Genomic DNA, 22,691 nt, shown 5'->3' with positions numbered 1-22,691 from the left:
TAAAGTACAAATGAGTGCAGCATTTCCTGGAAAGCGACATGTGTCACTGACTAATACCTGGATTCCTGCAGTCAAGCGCACGCTGTGTCAGGCTTCTCAGAAAAGTGGTTGACAATATGATGTGTTGGATTTGTGTTGTAAGCTCATATTCTTCTATACAGTGCAACACCTCAAATCATGAGGTTTCCCTTTCATCATTCAGTAAACCACAAAGTAAATATTTTTTTTTGTATCGGTGCTATTTGACGTAAGACAGAGAGCACAATGGGGAAGCATTAAAACAAATATTTATTTTGAAATACACAGTAAAAAAATGGGTATAAAAATGGTTTTAAACAATGTGATTATTTATGCAGATGAAATTGATACAGATGAAACGACAGACTGCATGTGACTGATCTACCATTAAAAAGGGTCGCAAAATTCCGGAATTTCACAGTCAGTCACAAGCCTTCTGCAGAAATTAATATGAGTTTCGTGATTTGGAAAATGAATGAATGAAAAGCCAGGAATTTACAAATGAAGGGTTGGCAAAGTTGCTGTTGTTTACTTTTTTAAATTTCTTTTTGATTTGCAGTTGCTCTTAACTTCTTGTTTAGTTATCCATTTTTGTGTTTTGCACTTTGGGCCCACCAAAGAGAGGGGCTGGTTTCTTTCAACATTTTCCGTGGGACTCGTACGTTATTTTTAGATGACGGTCAATTTACATTATTTTCTGAGAATGGGTTGGCTAAAGGCAATGAGTAATATCTAACTCATCCACGTCAATGACTTTTAATGAAAGAATTGTTGAATAAAATATTTAAAACATCTTTCTAATAATTCAGTGGAAATTGTTTTTTTTTTTCTTTTAATAGAATAATTTTGTAAGACAGTCTTTTGACTAAACTGTGAACTTTTAAGCATGTTTTCAGAATGAACTTTCCATGTAAATGTAGTGGAAATATCCCACCACTTTGCCACGCTATTAACCGAACACTTCTGCACACGTAGAGGTCGTCCTGGGTGGTGCCTGAATAGTTTTCAGGAAGATGTTCCGAATAAATCGGGGGAGTGCTGGTGAGTCAGTGATTATCTAATCTCGTAATCACATCAGTCACCCATTTGCGCTTCTTGGCCGTGTCCGTGGTTGTGGCAATTATCTTGGGTGGGCGTGGACAGGTGCTCGAGCTCATAGCCGCCGTCCCAGCTGGCCGGTCGCACCTCGCCGGAGGTCTTCTTGTGCTCCCGGATCTGCTGGAGCTGGTGTTGGGCGTATTCGGGCTTGGCGGTGAGAGGGCCGAGCGGCACCTCCACGCCAAGGATGTCGGCCACCATGTAGGGGCGCAGCCAGCCCACCAGCGGAGTGCTACCGGGCGTGTAGTGGGTCTGCCGATGGTAGAACAGAAGACCGTCCACCTGCCGGCGAGGTTGACAATCAGTCCAAATGTAGGAAGTCATGTTGGATCCAAGAAAAGACCTTTTCACCCTGTGACATCACTCGTACGTCCGGGTGGCAAAAGCTCAAATTTGCTAGATGTTGTTTAGCTAATCTACCCGAAGACAAACGTACATAACTCACATTCGATACTTGAGTAGAGTAAAAACAAAAGTACTCATTCAACAAATTACTCAAGTAAAAACAAGTATAGGTTCTGAAATGCACTTGGAAGAGTAAAACTATCGTCTGTTTCCTTCTTATACTCGTGATGGGAGAATGAAGCTTCAAATTTGCTTAATGAATCAGTTGTACTTTTGACTCCTCTAGATGGCACTGTTGGTTTGAATAAAGAGTTTAAGAAATGTCAAGTGAGTGCGCTTTCAGCCCAATGTTGAACCGAGAGTGCCATCTACAGGAGGCAAAAAATACAACAGCTGGTTCATGAAGCAGATTTGACGCTTCATTTAGCCATCGTGACCGTTTACTACGTATGTACCTTTCCCTTTAAAAGTGGATCTACGTGACAGCGATTTATCCTCCACACCCACAGATACCACTGGATTCATTTTGACATTCCGGGAAGGAAATCACCCTCTTGGGCTGTTGTTTTGTCGTCGTTTTTAAAAATCAGGTCAGTGGTAGTCACTTGCATTCTCCCACCGGGAAGTACTCGTGTTTACAAACATAACGAAAATGTCTTCTCAGGAAGGACGAAAACAAGTTTCTCACGCTGAAGCTGTACTCGGCTGCCAGGGCTTTATGGATGGACGCTGCCGTGCACTCGCTGCTCTGGAGGCCCACGAAGCGGAACTGTCGAAGCAAACAGAATCAAAAGTGTGTTTCTTCCGTGCACCAATTTGGCTTCCTGGCCAAAATAAAACGTTTTGTATAAACGCTGACGACAATGGACGTGAGCAGCTTACAAAGTCCACACCAAAGATACGACTATTTTACATGCTGTCCAATCAGTTGAATCAAATGATACTCATTCAAGTGCAAAATAACAATTGACGTTTACTTCAGCTGCTGGAGAGAAGAGCAGGATGCAAATATCGGAGACGAGCGATATAATACGATACTGTTTTCGCCGCTGATACCGGACCGATATCGAGTCACCTCGATCCACCAGACCTTCTCTTCTGGTGCTGATGCAGCAATTTTGTTTTTTTTGGTTTTCCTTTGCCAGATCAGAGCCAAAAGGTTTCAAGTCTTTGTCACTCACAGGATTGCGTTTGGCGATCTCCGCCAGGCCGGCCGTCTCCTGCACTTTGGACTGGAGCCAGTAGAAACGGAAATCGGTCTGTGGAAGAGAAAACAAAGCAACGGTGTCCAAACAGCAAAAGGGGAACATCTGCGCTGCAGACTTGCGTTACTTTGAAGCCATTAGGAGGGACAAACATTCCCAGATTTGACGCAGCATTTTCGGGAAGGGTCCGTCTCACCGGGCAGTCGTAGACCGGGTGGCCTCTCCAGCACATGACGTCCAAGATGTAGAAGGTCCGGTCCACCTCGCTGTAAATGCAGTCCAGAATGGTGTAATCTAAGCGGGGGGACATCGTTTGTAGCAGGTTAATGTATGTCTTTGCTTAAGTTTCAAGCACTTTTTTTTTGCAGATCAGCGGACCAGGGGTTCGGCTACCTTTTCCCATGGCCGAGTTGTGGCGGTTTCCGCCGGGCAGCAGCGAGGGGAATCGGTTGACGCAGTAGCCACTTTTTGTGTACGCCGCAGTCGAACCCTGCAACACAACCAAGGACTCGTCATTTTCTCTCCTCACGTCCTTGTCTTCTCATCTCCTCTTGTAATCGCTTCACAGCTTCCAATTTCCTATCCATCCTCTCACCTGACTTTCAAGTCTTCTCATTTCCTCACCTAGCCTCAAAATCCTTCCTTGTCTTCTCATTTCCTCCCAACACCGTCTTATGTTTCTTGACTTTTTTTTTTTTTTTAAAACCTTCACTACCACGATTTGGAAAATCATTCTTGCTCTCTGGGGAACCCGCTTTTATACAAACGATTCTATAGAACGTGTTAGTGTATATTTGTGAATGCTTCATTGTTCCTCAGTCAGGATGCTTCATCAATTGTGGCCGCATTTTTTTCCACGTCATAACTCCAAAGTAGCCGGCTTTCCCCACACAAAGACGAAGATTTTTGGTCGGAAATATTGAACAAGTTTTAAATTCAAGATTGTGAGACTAAACCCATTTTGGGCTAAATTCACTCTTAACTGTCAACCAACAACAGCATAATGTTAAAAGAGAATCTTGTAACACATTAAACGGTCTGCTGTTAGTCAGGAAGGGGCAAAACTGGGACAAAAACGGACGATTATCTTTATGCGTGTGTGTGACGGGCCTAAGTTTGCAAGTATCCGTTGGTCAGAGGAAGCCCTTATTCAAAAGCTACGCACATTTCCTCAATTAGACGTGGAAATTGCAGGCAACAAAAATCAAAGGTTTCCCACCTTGGAGGCAATGATGAGGGATCTTTTCCCTACGGGACAGACCACCATCAGCCAATCAGAGTCCAGCTCCGCTGGAACACCCACCAACCACTCCGACAGCATGAGCTGAGGAGGAAAATAAAGGAAGTGCTGTTCAGACCTGATTTTTCTGTTTTTACGGGCTCAGGCGCCATCTTCTGGACTATATTTAACACTGTGGCTCAGAAGCTGACATTCTCTAAATGTTTTTGGCCTTTTTTTCCTGCAATTTGGTTTTCGTGATAACACAGGCCACATTTCCTAGAAATTATTTAATTTTTGGCTCTGATCGGCTAAAATGGCCTTAAACTGGGGACCAAACGAGTTTTCATTGTCTCATGCAGCACTGACTTGGTTGGCGTAATGCTTTGGAAGCTTTCTTCTCTCAATCTCCATCTCTTCTTCCTCGGCTTTGCCATCTGGCTGCTGTTTTTCCTTCTCCATTTCGCCCTCCTCCTGCTTCTCCATGTCCTGTTCCCCATCGCCGTCCGCCCCCATCCAGTCGCCATTGGCCAGACGCCGCACGTGGTCGACGTAGTTGAACCTTTTTCTGAGAAGAAAGGAAAAGTAGCCCCGGTGTCTATTTCTCCCACACATTCCAAAAAGGTCTATTGAGCGGAGTACATTTTCTGCAGTTCAAGGAAGCGCCGGCACCGTTCGCTCTGATCCAGCACGCTGTACTTCATCTTGTACTGGGACAGCCGAGGGTGCGGGGCGGCCGTACTGTTGGGCTCCTTGGACACAGCAAAGCTGGCCGAGAGGGCTCGGGTCAGGTCATCCATGGGGACTCTGGAGGTGAGGTCAAAACAATACGTAGCAGTGGTGCCATGATTTCTACTTTATCTGTTTGCGCTGTTTCAGGGAGCACCGAGTAAACCATGTTGAACCAACTAATTACCATATGCTCGTTGACACCTGTGAGCTGAAGGTGGCGTTTCACATTTTGTTTGCGTATTTATTTATTTATTTGAACAAGTCAATACATCTTAATAAAACACATTAGGCAAAATTACATGATTAGTGCACAAGTGGTGGATTAATCATAGGGATCATTTCTATCTGTAGTCCTCGAAACATAACATGAATCATGTTCATAATGGCCCATTAATATCAGCATAATTTAATAATTTATAGTTTAAACATTTAAAGAAAGGTAGACAAAGTCAGGAGAGTAAAGGAGGAAGTGAAAGGGGAAATGAGATTGCCAAGAAAAAAAGTGCAACGATGACAAAGAGCAGAAACAAGGTGAGGCAAGATGCAAGTCAAAGAAGTGATGGAAAGAAATGGAACAAAATGAGAAGATGAGGAAACAAGGTGCCAATAAAGACATGAGAAGAAGAAATGGGAAGATAAGGATGTAAAGAGATGAAAAATGAGATAAGAGAGAACTAAAAAGGTAAAAAAAATATTACATTTACAAACAGGTAAAAAAAAAAACCGTAATGTAATGTTTTATAAATTACACGCCAAAACTCCACCAACCAAAATTTTACGTCTTCTTAACATCAAATTAAAATCTCATTTTAGATAAAAAAATAAAATAAAACAAAAGTTTAATCAATTGCCATAATCATCATAGTGACTGATTTGACAGTTATGCCACACACACGCACGCCCTGAACCAGGTGGAGCAAGATTACGCTTAAAAAAAAAATAAAATAAAATTCTCACTCCATCAACACTTGATTCTGTGTACGGCTTGCTAGCCAGACGGTCGGTTTACGTTAGCAGTGTGGCTAACAACCTAGCATGCTAGCATGTTGTGGAGGCAACCGGTAGCTAGCCAAAGCAGCAGTTCTATCTCGTTGTTGCTACTTCTAAAAGCTAAATGCCAATTGTTACAAAGTGCAAAACAAGGACTAGCGGTGCAGCTACGGTGGATAAATAAGATTGAAAAAAAAAACAAACAAAAAGAACAAACAAAAACAGATCGTTTTACCTTCAATGGAGACGGAGACGGAGACAGTCTGGGCTGTGACGTCACATCCGCCGATGTTCACACCCGCCTTTCTGACAAGGAGGAAACTCTTTTGGAGTTTTGGAAAAGCAAAATTGTGACCACCCCAAAAAGTTGGAGCGTTATCTCACATCTGAGTTTGTGTTTGTTCAACGTATCGGGTAAATTCAAGTAAATGTCTTTTTTTTTTTTTTACTTATTTGTTTCTTATATTAATGCTTAATGTTTTTTTTTAATTTACATATTTATACATATTACATATTTAGTTGTGATTTTGTTTGATTGTATATTTCATTTTTATGTTTTATCGTGTTTTAATGATATTTTATACCAATTGTTATTGTTTTATTTGGCAGAATAATTGTTTGATTTGCCACTATTTTTTCTTACGCGGTTTCCATTTTCTAATTGTTAGATATGAAAACAGCAAAATAGTGTAATCAGAGATTTGCAATGGTTTATTGGTTTTATTATTCAAGTAAATATCTGTAACAAGCTTCGCAAAAATAGTCGTTGAAAAATGTGATTAATCGTGATTAATCATGAAATTATTTATAGCGATTAATTAGTTTTAAAAAGTAATCATTTGACAGCATTAATATAAATATATATATAAAAGTAATAAAGTATTTATGTAATGGAAAGTACAGCAAGTGGACGTCAGCCTTTGCTCCGTGTTGTTGCAATGACTTCACGCGTCCACCTAGAGGGCGTCATTGAGCTATGACCCCCCCCCCCCCTTTCTCTCTCAGCGAAAGGCTCCTTGAAAGAGAACAGGCGATCTCGCCTCCAATTGTCCCAGTCTAACGTCATGGAAAGAGTTACTTTGTGTCGGGGCTGCGAGGAAATCGAGCCACAGAAACAATACCGGCTCGCCTAAAGTGAGCCGATCCTCAGAAAGCTGTTGTGATTTTTCGAAGGATCGAGCAAAGATGCGCAACAACCTGCTTTCGACACTCACGGAGCAAGTTTGTGTCTGAGGAAAGGAAGGACGGGAACGTGGAGCTGCCGCCTCACCATGTACACGGATACCATCGCAATCAACAAAAGTGCACTTTCCGCTTGGAATTATTTGCTGTGTCCGGGACCGTTTCCAGGATCCGTAATGTGACGAAAGTGCAAGAAGTGGGGAAATAAAAGGAGAGGTTCCGGTCCACTTTTTGGATGATTAAAAGCCTCTTTGCAGGAGCTGGTTGGTAAAACCGGTTTTTAAACTGACTTGTTTGTTACAGGGAAGTAGAAATCTGTGCATTAACGAGGACATTTGGGTGCATGCCAGTGACTTAGGCTAAAAAGTGTTTGCATCAATGGGCTAGTAATAGTCTCAGAAGCATTGGAGTGCGAGTCAAGCACGGTACCAAGTCAAGCGTAGTCATTAATAAATCAGGCATAGTAAACAGTTTTTGACTGACGGTGCTGTTGCACACCTGATCCATGTCATGTGAGATGAGTTGAAATATTCATTAAATTGTCCTACATGTTTCCATCACAGCTCCTAGGCACCATGTGCATGTAAACTATTTGGTATTATTCCTATTATTATTGTTTTGTAACTGTATCTGGGTGAAGTCAAGATGTCTGTGAAAGCCAAAGCCCTCTACACATTCCAAAGTGAAAACAAAGAGGAGATTAGCATCCAGGAGAACGAGGAACTGATCATCTTTGACGAGAACTCGGTGGACGGCTGGTTCCAAGGGGAAAACAGCCGAGGGGAGCGCGGTCTCTTCCCGGCGTCCTACGTGGAAGTCATTCGCACGCGTTCCAACTCCAACGTGACCGACTGCTCCATCAGTCCGGCGGGTTCTTTGGGGAATGATTCCTTTTTCCTGCCCTCCACGCCAAACACCACCCTCACCACGCAACCGACTTACTACGATATCGACGATGACGACGACTGGGACGACTGGGACGACAGGTCCACCGTGGTGGAGGACGCCGATATTGGCCGGAGCCCCGGGGCTAATGGTCACCCACATCAGAGCCCGCCATCCAACAACCCCAACGTGCACTACCGGGCCAAGCCGCCCATGGAGAGGCAGGACAGCATCTCCAGCGCCAGGAAAGGCAGCATGGTGGGCCGTAATTTGAACCGCTTCTCCAGTTTTGTCCGTTCCGGCGTGGAGGCATTTGTGTTGGGTGACGTTCCCATGATGGCGAAGATAGCTGAATCCTACACCATCGAGATGAGCCCTCTGGGGCCCAGGTGGAAGGACAGCCCACAGCCTTTCTCCTGCTCCATCGAAGACCCCACCAAGCAGACCAAGTTTAAAGGCATCAAAACGTACATTTCGTACCGCGTGACGCCGAGCCATACGGGCCGGCCTGTGTACAGGCGCTACAAGCACTTTGACTGGCTCTACAACCGCCTGTTGCACAAGTTCACTGTGATCTCGGTGCCTCACCTGCCAGAGAAGCAGGCCACGGGGCGCTTCGAGGAGGACTTCATCGAGAAGCGCAAGCGGCGACTGATCCTGTGGATGAACCACATGACCAGCCACCCGGTGCTCTCCCAGTATGAAGGCTTTGAGCACTTCCTGATGTGCGCCGACGACAAGCAATGGAAACTGGGCAAGAGGCGGGCCGAGAAGGACGAGATGGTCGGGGCGCACTTTATGCTGACCCTGCAGATCCCCAACGAGCACCAGGACCTTCAAGACGTGGAGGAACGGGTTGACACCTTCAAGAACTTCGCCAAGAAGATGGACGACAGCGTCTTGCAGCTGACTCATGTTGCCTCGGAGCTGGTTCGCAAGCACCTGGGCGGCTTCAGGAAGGAGTTCCAACGACTGGGCAATTCGTTCCAGTCCATCAGCCAGTCGTTCATGCTGGACCCCCCGCACAGCTCCGAGGCCCTCAACAACGCCATATCCCACACTGGCCGCACCTACGAGAACATTGGCGAGCTGTTCGCGGAGCAGCCCAAGTATGACCTCTTCCATATGCTGGACACGCTGTCGCTCTACCAAGGCCTACTTGCCAACTTCCCAGACATTATTCATCTACAAAAAGGTAATCCAAGTTTACAACTTCACAATGTCTGCCTTTGTCGGAAGCAGTTTTTTGGGTGTGATCAGCCTGTGTGTCTCACAACTATGAGGTTCTGGGTTCGGGTTCTTGATTGCAGGCGACAGTTGACAGACAGTTGCGATAGCCAATCAGATCACGACTTGGTTACAGTAAGGCCTTCTCGCAGGCCTTACACTGAAGGCGATGAATGCGTTTTGTGATTGGATACTCACTTGTGAGGGGGCGGCGCTATGCGGAATCAACACACCCAAAAGTCATAATTTAATTGCAGATACACTTGCAAGCCCCGTCCTCTGTTTTGTGTGTAGATGTGTATGTGTGTGTGAGTGCTTGTTTACAGTTAGGCCTTCTCGCAGGCCTTACACTGAAGGCGATGAATGCGTTTTGTGATTGGATACTCACTCGTGAGGGGGCGGCGCTATGCGGAATCAACACACCCAAAAGTCATAATTTAATTGCAGATACACTTGCAAGCCCCGTCCTCTGTTTTATGTGTAGATGTGTATGTGTGTGTGAGTGCTTGTTTACCTGTAGAATATGTTTAGTTGGACGTCAACAAGTGTTCAGCACATTCCTTGGATGTCTTCCCGTGCCGTGGTATGCACCGATTTGTTAAATGTCTCACACGATTGGTGCTGTCGTGTGTGCGTGAGACATGTGTTCTTGGTTTCGGACGTCTCTCGGGAGCAGGAAGCTTTCAAGTTATGTCAGAGCTCAGGCGTGCGTGTTGCACGTTCACATTGGCTTTGACTTCATCTCATTTTTTCCGCCTCATTCTTAGATTTTCAAATAGGGACGGGGAGGATTTCCGGTACATTTCCATGGGAAGTTAACCTGGTGAATTTTTGGTGTCTTATTCAAGTATAAATAGAAGTGTTTGTTTTTTTCTTAAGCATGCAAAGTCATATATTTAAAAAAAACAAAACTGAAGAGTACTTTGTCGAGTTTAAAATTTTAATCAGTCAATATTGTCCAGGCTTAGCAGTATTATTTTTTTTTTTCGTCAGCATTATTCACAAATGTATTTTTCCTAACTACATTGGTGCCTTGGGATACGTGTGACTTGAGCTTTGAATTTTTTTTTATATGTAATCTGCTATTAGAATCATTTTTGTGGTATTATAACCTTTCAAAGCAGTGGATATTTGAACACAAACAGTGGAGCAACACCTGTAGACAGATAATTTAACAAATATAGGTATTCTTTGCTTGTGTTCTGTGTGTGTATTATATTGCCCCAAGTGGCCAAAATGCGCACAACAGAAGGAGCGATGCAATGTCCATTGAAATGAGGCCAAAAAATGTCAAATTAAATTTTGTTTAATTCTTTACATGCTATTTGATTGTCATCGTGTTTTAAAGTATAATACTTCTATTTTTCCTCATTAGAAACACATCCCAAAAATGTTTTTTCGGGAGGCTGAAACATTAATGACATTTCCATTCATTTTTGTGAGGAAGAATGATTTGTCATACTTTGCCTTACGAGCATATTGAAATTGTATCTCAAGGCACCACTGAATAATTCAATTCAACCTTGAATTAAAAAAAAACAAATCCCAGTAGTTCCAATTAATTCCCTTAAATACGTTTTAATTCCCACGCAAAGTTCCCAGCTGCAAAAGTTCCTATAATTTTGCAACCCCACTCGTTCATTTTTTTCCATCTGCTTCTTCTCATCCATCCCTCTGAAGTTGGCGCACAAGTCGGGATTGGATTGCAAGGGCTAATTGCACCACATTGTCCCAGAGTGACGGGCCCCGTGAGTTTTTTTTGTTTTGTTTGCTCAGATGTGATCGACGCCGGCTGCCACCGCCGCGCCGTATCACACTTGCTCCTTTGTTGGAGCATCTTGCTCCCAGAACGCATTGTGACACCGCATGTGATGCAATCGAGGACTGTGAACGAGATGGTGAATCGAGTTCTGCTTTTGTGCAATGGAGTTGCGATCAGCGACAACAGGAACTCTTGAAAGTTTTGAGAACATTACACAAAGGAGGATGCAACGGATCTGCCCCTTGGTGGAGCTATCGGGGATGAGATCTCCTTGTTATGTAAGACGCCCTTCCTCATCTTAATGACAAGAGAACCAGACCTCATTAGGAAAAGTGACCACAATAATTCAGAGAAAGCGCTAGTCTCTCTTTTGGAATCAAACCGTCACCATTGTTGAACCTTTATAAACTACCTTTGCATTTGATTTAAAAGTCGATTGATTAAGCCATTGCTTCTCAAATAGTGGGGCGGACACCCCTAGGGGAAGGGAGGGGGGGTTGCGATGCTGAGGGGGACGCGTGTGATCCTGGGGAACATGCTTTTTTCCCGTGTAATTGCACCTCCACTCCAGTAGGTGGCAGTGGCGCTCTCCTTGCCTATTGGGCGCAGCGAGTATTAAATCTACGGTGTAGTTTTGTTTTGCAACGAAAATGTTATTATATAGAGTTGCGGTTTTAGAGTGGATGCTGGTGTGGGGGCACAAATTGTTGGGGGGGGGGGGCGTAACATAAAATAATTGAGAAGCACTGGATTAAGCAGAGAAGCAACTTCTTTACAGTTGTTGTTTGCAGTGATGCAGATGTCCAATATGACATTGCAGAATTTCTATTTCCAAGGCTAAAGCTAGCTAAGGTGGCTAAAATGGACTTTCCTGTCTTAAAGATCAACTGTAGAATCAACCTGACTCACTGGAACGTTGCTCGTTAGTTTTTTTTTTTTTCTAAACAAAACACAAGACTGCTGAGTGGGCGGTTCCGGCTCACCATCAATTCCTGTCATTACCGTATCCACGGCGACCGCAGTGTTTCCCCGAACCACATCTCCACAGAGCAAATATTTGACAGTACAGTGCTACAGTGGACCAACCCCAAAAGGTCCTATTCCTAATTCTTTTAAGATCCCACACACTGGAGTTATTTGCTGTGACGCTGTGCTAAATGCTGTTCGTCTTATGAAAGACTTGTCGTCATTGCCCTCCTCCCGGCTTCAGTTGTTTGCTGATAAAAGCTGTGGTGATGCACACCAGATCTCAGCCGTGAAGGTTGCAGAACTTGTTGGCTCCGCTGGGATGCTCAAAACATGCCTGGAAGACCTTTGAATCTGGACTTGACAAAGTTAGCGGTCCTCTTTATGGCAACACGTTCAAAACCACATGCATACTTTGTCCTTTTTATGTGGAAGTTCATCAAAGCAACCGGATGCATGAATGAATCATGAATTGCAGCCAATTTTGCGCCTTTGAAAACCTCGTGTGAAAAGCAGGTGAAAAACAGCATTTGTGAGCGTAACCTCGGCGATGCGGCCAAGACAGTTTTGGAAATGACAGAAACAATAATTTTCACGGCATATCATTGTATTCCACAATGAAAAATTTGGGAGCCTCTGAATGATTTAAGGCAGTGCTTCTCAAGTAGTGGGGCGGACCCCCCTGGGTGGGGGGGGAGTGTGAACCTGGGGAATATGCTTTTTTTCCTGCCGTTCTACAATAAAGTGTAATTGCACATCCACTCCAGTAGGTGGCAGTGGCACTCTCCTTGCTCATTGTGCACAGCGATTATTAACTCTGTGGTGTTGGTTTGTTTTGCAACAAAAATACTAATCTTTATAGTTGCAGTGGAGAGTGGATGTTGGGGGGGCGAATCGTTTTCTTCTTGCTAGGGGGGCAGAACATAACAGAAAATAATTGTCAAGCATTGATTTAAGGGTTGACTTGGGACCAGTCATAAGAAGGAGTCATGCAATTTCACTTGTGACAAAGCTCCTTTCAACACCAAATTGCATCTGGGTCACATTGCGGAATTTGGAGGTGACATCTCTCAGGGTAGTTTTTCAAGTGCGCTGTTCTGAATTTTAAACGCAATGTTCGCCACGACGGGCACAAACTGTTCGTCAAATTCCCACACACTTGGAACAAGTTAAATCAAACAAAACATGTTTTTATACAGTTGTTCAGTAATAGATTCATTTTCTGTCACGGTGTAGTGTGCTTGTCTTCCACTAGCACTTCCAATTCCATCGCTTCCATTTATTTCAGAAATATAACAAGAAGTAAAATCAAAACCGGCACGCCATCAGTAGGATTTGTGAACTGTGGCGTTCCTTGGAAAACCTTTTGTGTCTTTTATTGTCATGCTTATTTGCAGTGCTGTCCACTTTGGCGACTTTTTTATTCTTTTCTTCTCGCCGGCGCTGTTTGCTTACTCATAAATCTGGGCCGAGGCGAGGCCCCCTCGTCTTCACACGAACTGTCCGTCCACATGCTGCGGCATTCCTGCGCATGTTGGCCCACCGCTCTGCTGATTCACACCAACCGGGACCGCAGATGTCTCCCTGAACTTTTTGTCTCGCCCTCGCTCACTAAATACACTTGGGGCACTAGAGTGCAAAGAAACTTTACGTGATAAGGAAAATATTGAGATCAGAATTAGTGAATATAATCCCAGGAGTTGTCTAGTAGTATTCATTATTACCATATTTTCCGGACTATAAGCCATTTCTTTCATAGATTTTGAACCCTGCGGCTAATACAACGGTGCCGCTTTTCTGTGGATTTTTCCTTTCACCACTAGGGGCACTCTATAGTTCAGAAAAAAAAAAACACAAAATAAATCTCCATTTGACTAACTTTTAGCGGGAGGTCATTCCAAAGGGAGGGACCAGCAGCAGGAAAGGCTTGATTCCCCTCTCAGCTTTCGCTTAGTCCTCGGTACCTCTTATAGTGTCTGGTCCGCAGACCTGAGGCACCGGACAGGTGCGTAGTGGTGGAGAAGCTCAGAGAGGTACGCTGGGGCCAGGCCATTTAAATATTCAATATCAAATTCGAGTTATGTGCTCCCTCTTACGAGAACCAGTCAAGAGGCGCGCAGCAGTATTTTGGACCAACTGGAGACGCTTAATGGAGGATTGGAATTTTTCCCCGTTTTTTGCTGCTAATGTAAAGGTAAATTTGGGAACTCTGCTAATTTCCGAATCTTTGTCAATGCACTCTACCTTGCAACAGACAATTAAAATCTTTTTGGTATTGCTCCAGGTCCAAGGGAGCACCCCAGGAGTTTATTCAATGACATCCGAGCAGGAAGCCAGTGGCTTTCAGGCACCACGTTTGCAATGGCGTGGTCTGTTGGGTTAAGAGATGGCGGACGGTATCAGGAAGTGACTCACGGCATCTATGTGGGCGACCACAGAAGAAAACATTCCGTTGAAATTCCTAAATCTGAGTGCATTAATGGAACGACAATGCAGGCTGGAAAAGTATTGTAAATTACTGTTAGCCAACATTTTTTTGTTCCTGTCCACCACGCCCGTTGTAGCCATTATTATGCTGCTGGCTTTTATTTCTGTGAACACGTTCACTACCCACCCTTGCTATTCAATTAATTTAAGTGGAAAGCAGCATTTGGCTCCGACTGTGTTTTAGCGTTCTGGCAATCCCAGCAGCGGGAATTTATGTTTTATTCATATTTTAAAAGCAGGCAGTTAGTTTGTTATTTCCTGCCAGTTTTCATGCTCCCTCAAGTAGAAAGGAACATAATCAGTCACCTAGGCATGTTTGTTCTTATCAAAGAAAGAGACCTGTTGAGTTTGATTGATGTGGAACAACAGGTGTTCCCGAGCATGTTGTGCGTAGGCCCTCTTGAAATGGATTTTAGTCATCAGTAATATTTTCTTTTCAGCCTACCCAAGTTCAAGAAAGAACAATTTGCGCTGAAATAAGAGATCTTTTTGAGGAAATGGACGTCAGTCATGTTCAGCTAATTATTATGATTAATAATAATATTAAAATATTAATGAACTATATCACCGTGGTCCCCCAATTTATGAGTTACCTGACCAGATTCAACAGATTTTACAGATCAATTTAATCGCTTACCCTAATTTTTAAAGCGCTAACTAAGCTGGTAGCAAACTTACCAAGAAGCAGCTGTTTCACAGATAGTGAAAAATTCTTAAAAAAAAAAGGCAAAAGGCTCCTTCCGCCCTGCTGAAGTTTACTTAAAAGCTAAACGTAAAATACATTGTGTCATGAAAAAAAACCACAGAACTTTTGAAGAAAAAAAACGCTGCTAGCTTAAAGCTAACACACACTGCAAAATGTCATCGATTGGCTAACAAAAAGTAGCATCGGGTGATTATAGCGGTAATTCTACACCTTTAAGCAAATATTTGAACACAAGTGGTCGCAACACATGAAGACAGCGAGCACCGCCACACTCACTCTTATAAATTCTTTCTTCTCTGCGACTAATATTGCAGCTTGGTTGCGATAGTCCTCTATGTTTCATCATCAAATCTTTGTGTACTATGTAAGCATTTTGAAGAGTGGAATGAATAAAAGAGAAAAGCTGATTTGAGATAAAAGTGTTTTGAGTTACAAACATGGTCAAACAAACTAGATATAAATGTCGGTTTTGGATTCTCAGGTGGTACGCAGTCGTCCTCTAGTGGTATGCAAAGAATCACTGAATTAAATGTGCAAACTTTGCATCATCTATCAATCCAGTCGAGTACAATTGTTAAGTACACGTCAGTTGTATTTAACTTTTGCAGTAACTCTTTTAGAACTGTTGTTGTAGGTACATTCTTTAAATTTAACTTATGTCCACAATTTATATCTTTGAGAAACACTGTCATAGCAAAATTCACCTGGTCACCACCTAATATGAACCGAGTATACTACCGGTAGTTGTTTCTCAATTTAACGGTGGGCCAGATCAAATGCTTTCACAGGCCATTTATGACTCCAGGTTGGCCATTCCTACTTGAAAGAGAAAAAAAAAAAAAAACACGGGTCCAAATTTGGAGCGTGGCATGTGAACTGGATGAGCTTTTATTAAAGAAGGTTGGCTGAATTTGCTGATGTCTGCAGAAAAGGACGGCTGTGTCACGAACACGTGGAAAGTAGCGGTGGAGAGCATCTGTATTTGTTTATGTTGGGATCAGTCGGCTGTTTGGCATCCCGTGCAGGGAGCACATCGCTTTGTTGGCATGTGTAAAATAGCAAATATTTTTCCTTCAGGAAGCCCATTCAGCAGTCTGTCCTGTGTTTTTTTTTTTTCTTTGTTTGTTTTTTTGAGGGAGTCCATCTCTGTCCGCCAGGTACATGCTGAACAATGAATGTGTTCAAGATGACACAATATGGCTCATAAATATAAACATAATACAAAGAGAGATTTTTAGAGACAACCACACATGCCCTTTAAAACACATTTAAACTTATTACAATGCAACTTTAAAGCATTGTCTCATTCTGTCAAGGAATTGGGGACTGTCGTCCTTTGTGCAAATAGAGACCGAGTGTGCTTGCTTCAAGCTGTTTCTCACGCTCAGTTGAGGTTTACTGTAAAGCTGACGCGTAAAACAAAAGAAAATCAAAGGACTTCTGGATTTAAAATCAAATTTTTCAACTAAACAATATCAAAACAAAAGTTGTCTAGCTTAATGCTAACATATAATGCGAAACACCATAGATGGGCTAACGAAAATTTGCGAAATGTTTTGACGCTGGGCTTGACGAGTAGCTGCATCTTTTGTTGCCATGCTAACGAAAGTTATTGCACCTTGCAGTAGAGTGGCTCATTTGCATGAGACCGGATAGGATACTTTCCGCTATCGTCGTCATGGCAACGTGGCTGTGAAACTGACAGTTGGCATGGCGTCATCTTTCCTCACATGTGACGTCCGTGTCCATCACACATACTTGTACATACTTGTCACCGACTTGAATGTGATTTTTCAAATGATTGGTCGCCAACCTCTGGGTGGTCAGCTTTGCAAATCTCATCCCGACGGCCGCTGGAACTCTCCCAAGAATTTCTACGGCCTCAATTCAACTTTTGATTCTCAACATATTTGGACTTGCAAAGCCAAGGGTGGATTTTGTTGCCGCTGCAGTGACTTGTACTTCCCTTTGAGATCAGTGCGGAGATGAGAGAGGCTCTTTCTGTTTTCATTTCTGACGCTGAGTGTGAGAGAGAAAAAAAAAAAAGTAAAAGAATTGCAACTATTCTGGGTCAGTGTTCCGTAACAGCGCCTCGGATTTAAAAATTGTGCAACATTGGCTGCTGCACACATTTGGACTATGTAGGACCCTTTTGAGCCTCTTCTTGAATTTTCTTCCCATTCTCTGATATTTGGGGGTGCTGGAGCCAATCCCAGCCGTCTTCGGGAAGTAGGCGGGGTCACACCCTGAATTGATTGCCAGCCAATCACAGGGCAAAGACGGACTATCATCCGTGCTCACAAACACACCTGGGGACATTTTGGAATGTTCTATTAACCTGCCATGCCTGTTTTTAGAATGTGGTAGGAAACCGGAGTACCCGGAGAAAACCCACGCAGGCACGGGGAGAACAAACTCCACACAGGAAGGCTGGATCGATCCCATGACCTCTGGCCATCGTTGAGTAAAAAAAAAAAAAAAAAAGCTTAAACATCAGCCAGACGTCTGTCTGAGTCAGTTGTGTTGTGATGGACAGAATAGAAAAAAATAACGGGTAGAAAGGAAATAAAGAAAACAGGATAGAGAGGTTGAGTGATGACCAAACAATGGGCACAACAACCGCCGTGTCAACAAAAGTCATCGTCCCATGATGACATATGTCCGCACTCCTCCCACATTTGAATCCGTCTCATCCAGCAAACGCAAGCAACCTTTAGCGCAAACGAACATTTGTATTAAACCGATGCTTGAAAATTCCTCCTGGTCTCTGAGGCTTGCGGGAAAAGAAAATTGAGCAGACGCCAGAGTTCAGCCGTCCGCAGGATTGTGGTCACAGTTAATCTGACCGTCCTCATTCTTCTTCTTCTTGGTCTGGCGCCGTGCGCATGCGTGACTGGACCAGCCTGTAAAACTCGGCAACCCCCCCCCCTTCTCTCTTTCCTAATCCCTCGCAGACTATCTAGCTGCCACAAAGTCATTAAGCGGTCGCACTCTTGCCATCAAACATCCAGTCTGCAGCGTGAGCTGAACCAAGCAGGTGACTTTATCTAAACGCAAGTGGCACTCTCCCACCGCAAGGAGATTTGGAGTTTTCTCGAAGTTTAAGCAAAAACTGGAAAAATCTTCTAAAAAAATCAACTTCAAAATAAAACAAACTTGTGTGTTGTACAGGTTATTATTTCTTTTATTTTTTATTTTTGATATTTATATTTTACATGTATTTATAAGAACTCATGTCAAATCAGTTTTTGTTCTATCCTATGTCCCATTTCTGATTGGGTTAGTTTTGCCTGTTTCGTCGTCGGTGAGTTTTTCCACTTCAAATGAGCACTGCTGTCAACTTCGGAAACCTCCGTCGGTTGGAATGAGAAAAACAACAATAGAGGAGAACAAGGGTCTCCTGTTGTTTACTTCTTGGTAAGGAGACACATTTTATCCAAGAGGAGATTGTGGGCAAAATAGACCTCTGCAGCAGAAAAAGAAGTGTCCGCTGCAGAGAGACTGTGGGCAGTGAGGAAATAGACCAATGTGGCAAAATGGAGACTGTGGGCTGTGAGAAAATGGACTGCTGCAGCTAAGCAGATACTTTGGGCAAAATAGACCTCTGCAGAAAAACTGAGACTGTGAGCAGCAACAACAAAAAAAGTGACCGCTGCAGAAAATGGGGAGACTGCGGGCAGTGGGAAAATAGGCCAACGTGGCAAAATGGAGACTGTGGGCTGTGAGAAAATGGACTGCTGCAGCTAAGCAGAGACTTTGGGCATCATGAAAGTGGACCAGTGTAACAGATTTTTTTTCTTTTTTTTTTTTTTTATCCTGGACAAATTCTCCAAAGGTTAAAACAAACTAAAACTAATTAAAACAAAATAAAATCAAAGCACCCCCCCAAAAAAATAATACAAATAAAAAAAACGTCAAAACAAAATAAAAACAAACTCAAATGAAAAATCCCAAACTACCTTGCTCGGCACACACACTCCTTGATGCCGGCAGCCAGACGAGGTGGTGATGCACATTCTCCCCTCATGTGGAAAAGGGAGCGCATGAATGTAGGTCATCTCCACAGTCGCCTCTCTCCGTGCTTTCCCACACGCTTGCCAGGAATTCGCTCAAATTCCGGGCCCCAACGTTGACTCGAGATGTCGTTGCCCCGGCGACTGCGGGCATGTCCCAGCTCGCCGACGATACGGGCGATTAGAAAATCTGAAATATTCCTGGCTTTTTTTTTTGCGCTCATGCTCGACCATTTGGACAGGCTGGAATAATCCGATGCAAGTGCGAGGTGGCGACGTGCCCGTGGAAAAGTGACGTCATGGCCGTCTGGGCCGACGTGGTTACAACTTGTCCTCAGACGTTTGGTATGCAGCAAGACAAAAAGTTGCATGTGCTTGGTGCCCCCTTGCTTCACAGATTCACAAAAGTTAATTGTGCTACAATGTAAACTGATTTATGCTCAGCCGCCCTGAGTAATAAAACGGAGACATTTTACTAGTCGAAGTGCTTAACTGGATTATAGTGGCTCTTTTCTTCCTTTATTTTTATTTTGTGAGTCGTTTTCATGGAGATTATTTTTGATGAATTAGACGAAATTCTCGGCGGCACGATGGCCTCGCAGTGCTGCGGTCTCGGGATCGATTCCGGCGGCGGCCTTCCTGTGTGGAGTTTGGATGTTCTCGACTTGCCTGCGTGGGCTTCATGTTGGCTTTTCTTCATTTTCGGGACTGCTGCGGTTACGTTTCAACTCTGTCTTCACCTGGTGTTTGTTTGTTTGATGTTGTCACATTATTACAAACTCACAAGTTAGGAACTGGCAAGGGTAGAAAGATAAAACCGGTTTGGCTTGAACGTTTTCTGCTCCACTGGTCTTGTCAGGCCTCCGTTACATCACAATCAATGTTTTTACTTTTTGTGTAAAATGTGGCTTGCACTGATTGAAATCTGCCTGGCAACACGAGCGAGCTGAATTTTGATTGGATGAAAACTCTCACTAAAAATACTCCACTGGGATATAATATGACATCAATGTGAAGAATATGATCATGATTTCTTGATTAATTTGGGCCAACAGAGAAGGCCTTGAAGGCCTTGACCGCCCACCACTGCATTTCAATGCATGTCATGTTGGATTGCATTTGGGAAAAATGTAATAAAATTCTTGGATTTGGTGTCAAAAACTTTGCTCTAAAAACTCAAGGTCAATCGCTTTCACGAGACATAAGTGGGTTTTCATCTTCAACCGTCATTGAGATATACTGCAATTTAACGTAAAGTGACACAGACTTATGACTTAGGCCCCTTTTCGTTAGCTAGCTAGCTAGCTAGCCAGCTATACCCATACCCTGAAAATACATCTTCTGTGGATGCCACAATTGACAGAACACTTAAATGTAGTTCTTGAAATTCCCAAGCGAGGACGTGATGCCACAGATGAGGCTGCTGTCGGTCCACGGACGGAAAGAAGCCCCGGACCTGTTAGCTTGCGCGCTAGCTGGTGGCTAGCACCTCTCATCGCCGTGTGAAAAGACCCGCAACAACCTAGAGGGATATATTCCAGCCACTGGAGGCTTTAAGTGGAAATGTTTTTGTGTCTCAAACATGGAAGAAAGTTGCTAGCAAACCTTTTTTAGCGCGGTTCGATTTCACACAGTCAGTTGGCTCAACCACAGATTTTAAGAGCAGACACAAAAGGCTGAGTTGTCACCACTTTGAATGTTGTGGATGAATTATGTTCAAACTTCTCACAAATTTTGCCATTTAAAACATAAGATTTTTTTTTTCAGGTGCCTTTGCCAAGGTGAAGGAAAGCCAGCGGATGACGGATGAGGGCAAGATGGACCAGGACGAGGCCGACGGCATTCGGAAGCGCTGCCGGACGGTCGGCTTCGCGCTGCAGGCCGAGATGAGTCACTTCCACCGGCAGCGTGAGGTGGACTTTAAGGACATGATGCAAGCGTACTTCAGGGAGCAGATCGCCTTCTACCAGCGCGTGGTGCAGCAACTGGAGCGCACGCTGCGCATGTACGAGTGTCTTTAAGGACGCCGCGTGCCAAACCCGAGGACGTTCTCCCGAGACTTATCACATATCGGACGACGTTTATTCGACATAATTTAAGGTATTATGACATTACGTGTAGGTTTGAAATTCTTAGTCGTTCGTGTCGTGGATCGCTCACACAAAAGCCATCAAACGGGTTCAGTCCTCTTCTCCACTTTGTCGTCATGTTAAACAAAACACAAGAATGTCTCCTTTCTGTGACCTATTTGACGCATCCAAATGTCGCTCAAGTGCCTTCAAGCCACAATTCCACCAAGCGGTCTCGTTCAGTTCAATACGCTTAATTGGGATGCAAGAACAAAAAACGTTCAAGGTCCCACCTCTGCGGTCGAGGTTAAATTTCTGAAAATAGATGAATTATTTTGGTACATGACAAAAAAAAAAAACAAAAAAAAACGTGCTGTTGAAGTGAACCAAAGTGCACTGTTAAGCGTAAATGTTCGTTAGAGGAAGTCGTAATATGGTGCAAAGTAGGGATGGGCGAGTATCAATGTCAGGTATCGCATCAGGTCGATACTGGCCAGTTTTTTTTGTTTTTTTTAGCATGCAGGCTGTCGATACCGGCCACCGATACTTCAAGTAAAGAAAATCTGAAATGGAAAAGGTCACCATCGGCAGGTTTTCTTCACATTGTTTTGTCGTTGTGTTCAATGCAATTTGATGTATCAAAACTACTAAAGGTATCGGGACTCGGTATCGGTGCGTAAAAAGTGGTATTGAACATCCCCTGCGCAAAGGTTTGGAATAATGGGATGCCCAAAGACAAAGTCAGCATTTTCGAACACGAATGCAAAAACGTTTGAGGGAAACTAAGCAAGAACCTCACAGATTTTTTTTAAGGACATGTGACCAAAAATGGCACTTTTTATATGATTTTTTTTTTTTTTTCGTACGTCACGTGTGTGTTTGTGTATTTTTTTTCATACACGATTTTCGTGACATGACCACTTCGGATGGCTCTGTGACGTGGATGAAAATATTTGTGTGTCAGATTGGCATTCCGGTGTGCTTGTTTTGTTATCGCGACATTCCTAAAAGTACCGATTAAGCTTCCTTAAGTGAACAGATGCGTTTGTGGGTCCAAATGTTGCCATGTTTTTTTTTTTTTTTTATTTTATTTTTAACTCTTTGACCATGTCTGTCTGGCAGTTTCTCCCACAAGTCCGAATTTTCCTTCGTCTTTACTTTTTTTTTTTTTTTTTTTTCTATTGCAGAGCTGATTTTTCTCTCTGCTTTTGTAATTGAATTTGTCCTTGTGTGCGAGGAAAATGTGCAGGCGGCCTCTCAAAAAGAGCGAAAACAAAAAGCGAAAATGGTTTACAAGTGAAAAATACCCGTCGAAATAAAACATCGGTTTCACGCAGGTGGTGAAACTTGAAAAATTATTGTTGGTGTGTTGACCTTGAAAGTTTACAGGATGTCAAAAAATGCTCAGTCATTCCTCACTTGATTCAAGGGAAGGGGACATAGAAGCTTTAAATAAAAAAAAATAAAATAAAACTATAAATAAATAAAAATAAAATAGTGGTGTGAATTTGTAGTCTTGTCTCGGCAAACTTGCTCTCCATTGGTCGTCAAAATTTATCATGATCAATTTTGCATTAGGGGCAAGTGGGACAGTGCCCCACCAGTAGATGGGACTGTGGTGGGAAATAATCACATTTTACTTTCCCAAATTAAAAAAAAAAAAAAAACTCCAACTTTATTTTTTTATATATTTTTAATTTTTTTTGCGTGAGATTTTGAATTTGCCACACACAACTTTATTTTTTAATGGATTTTACGTTTAAGAGACTTTAGATTCAGTGATCAGT

At 43.3% G+C, this 22,691-nt stretch overlaps 2 protein-coding genes across 5 annotated transcripts; one reads left to right on the top strand and one right to left on the bottom strand.

The window, feature by feature from the left end:
- Nucleotides 1–270: 270 nt before the first annotated feature.
- Nucleotides 271–6,947, bottom strand: snupn (snurportin 1). 4 transcript variants are annotated; one of them, XM_088298818.1, is made up of 10 exons: nucleotides 6,878–6,947; nucleotides 5,843–5,913; nucleotides 4,528–4,692; nucleotides 4,255–4,453; nucleotides 3,886–3,990; nucleotides 3,060–3,156; nucleotides 2,819–2,960; nucleotides 2,643–2,720; nucleotides 2,150–2,230; nucleotides 271–1,398 (listed from the first exon to the last, which is right to left on the bottom strand). In XM_088298818.1, exons 3-10 carry the CDS (start codon nucleotides 4,683–4,685, stop codon nucleotides 1,065–1,067), a joined length of 1,194 nt encoding a protein of 397 aa, XP_088154944.1. In that variant the 5' UTR covers nucleotides 4,686–4,692; nucleotides 5,843–5,913; nucleotides 6,878–6,947; the 3' UTR covers nucleotides 271–1,064. The 4 variants fall into 4 exon arrangements, with proteins under 4 accessions (XP_088154944.1, XP_088154943.1, XP_088154942.1 ...); XM_088298817.1 differs by lacking the exons at nucleotides 5,843–5,913; nucleotides 6,878–6,947 and adding an exon at nucleotides 5,575–5,762 and having other exon boundaries at nucleotides 2,794–2,960; XM_088298816.1 differs by lacking the exons at nucleotides 5,843–5,913; nucleotides 6,878–6,947 and adding an exon at nucleotides 5,575–5,762.
- On the top strand, nucleotides 6,626–22,262 carry snx33 (sorting nexin 33). The gene is made up of 2 exons (XM_088298815.1): nucleotides 6,626–8,869; nucleotides 20,603–22,262. The coding sequence occupies exons 1-2, from the start codon at nucleotides 7,435–7,437 to the stop codon at nucleotides 20,854–20,856; spliced, it is 1,689 nt and encodes a 562-aa protein (XP_088154941.1). The 5' UTR covers nucleotides 6,626–7,434; the 3' UTR covers nucleotides 20,857–22,262.
- Nucleotides 22,263–22,691: the final 429 nt, after the last annotated feature.

The sequence above is a fragment of the Idiotropiscis lumnitzeri genome, chromosome 6 (genome assembly GCF_059441095.1).
Source record: "Idiotropiscis lumnitzeri isolate Australia: NSW breed Sydney's pygmy pipehorse chromosome 6, RoL_Ilum_1.0, whole genome shotgun sequence".
In the NCBI taxonomy this organism is placed as follows: Eukaryota; Metazoa; Chordata; class Actinopteri; order Syngnathiformes; family Syngnathidae; genus Idiotropiscis; species Idiotropiscis lumnitzeri.
This window is presented reverse-complemented; position numbering and strand designations above follow the sequence as displayed.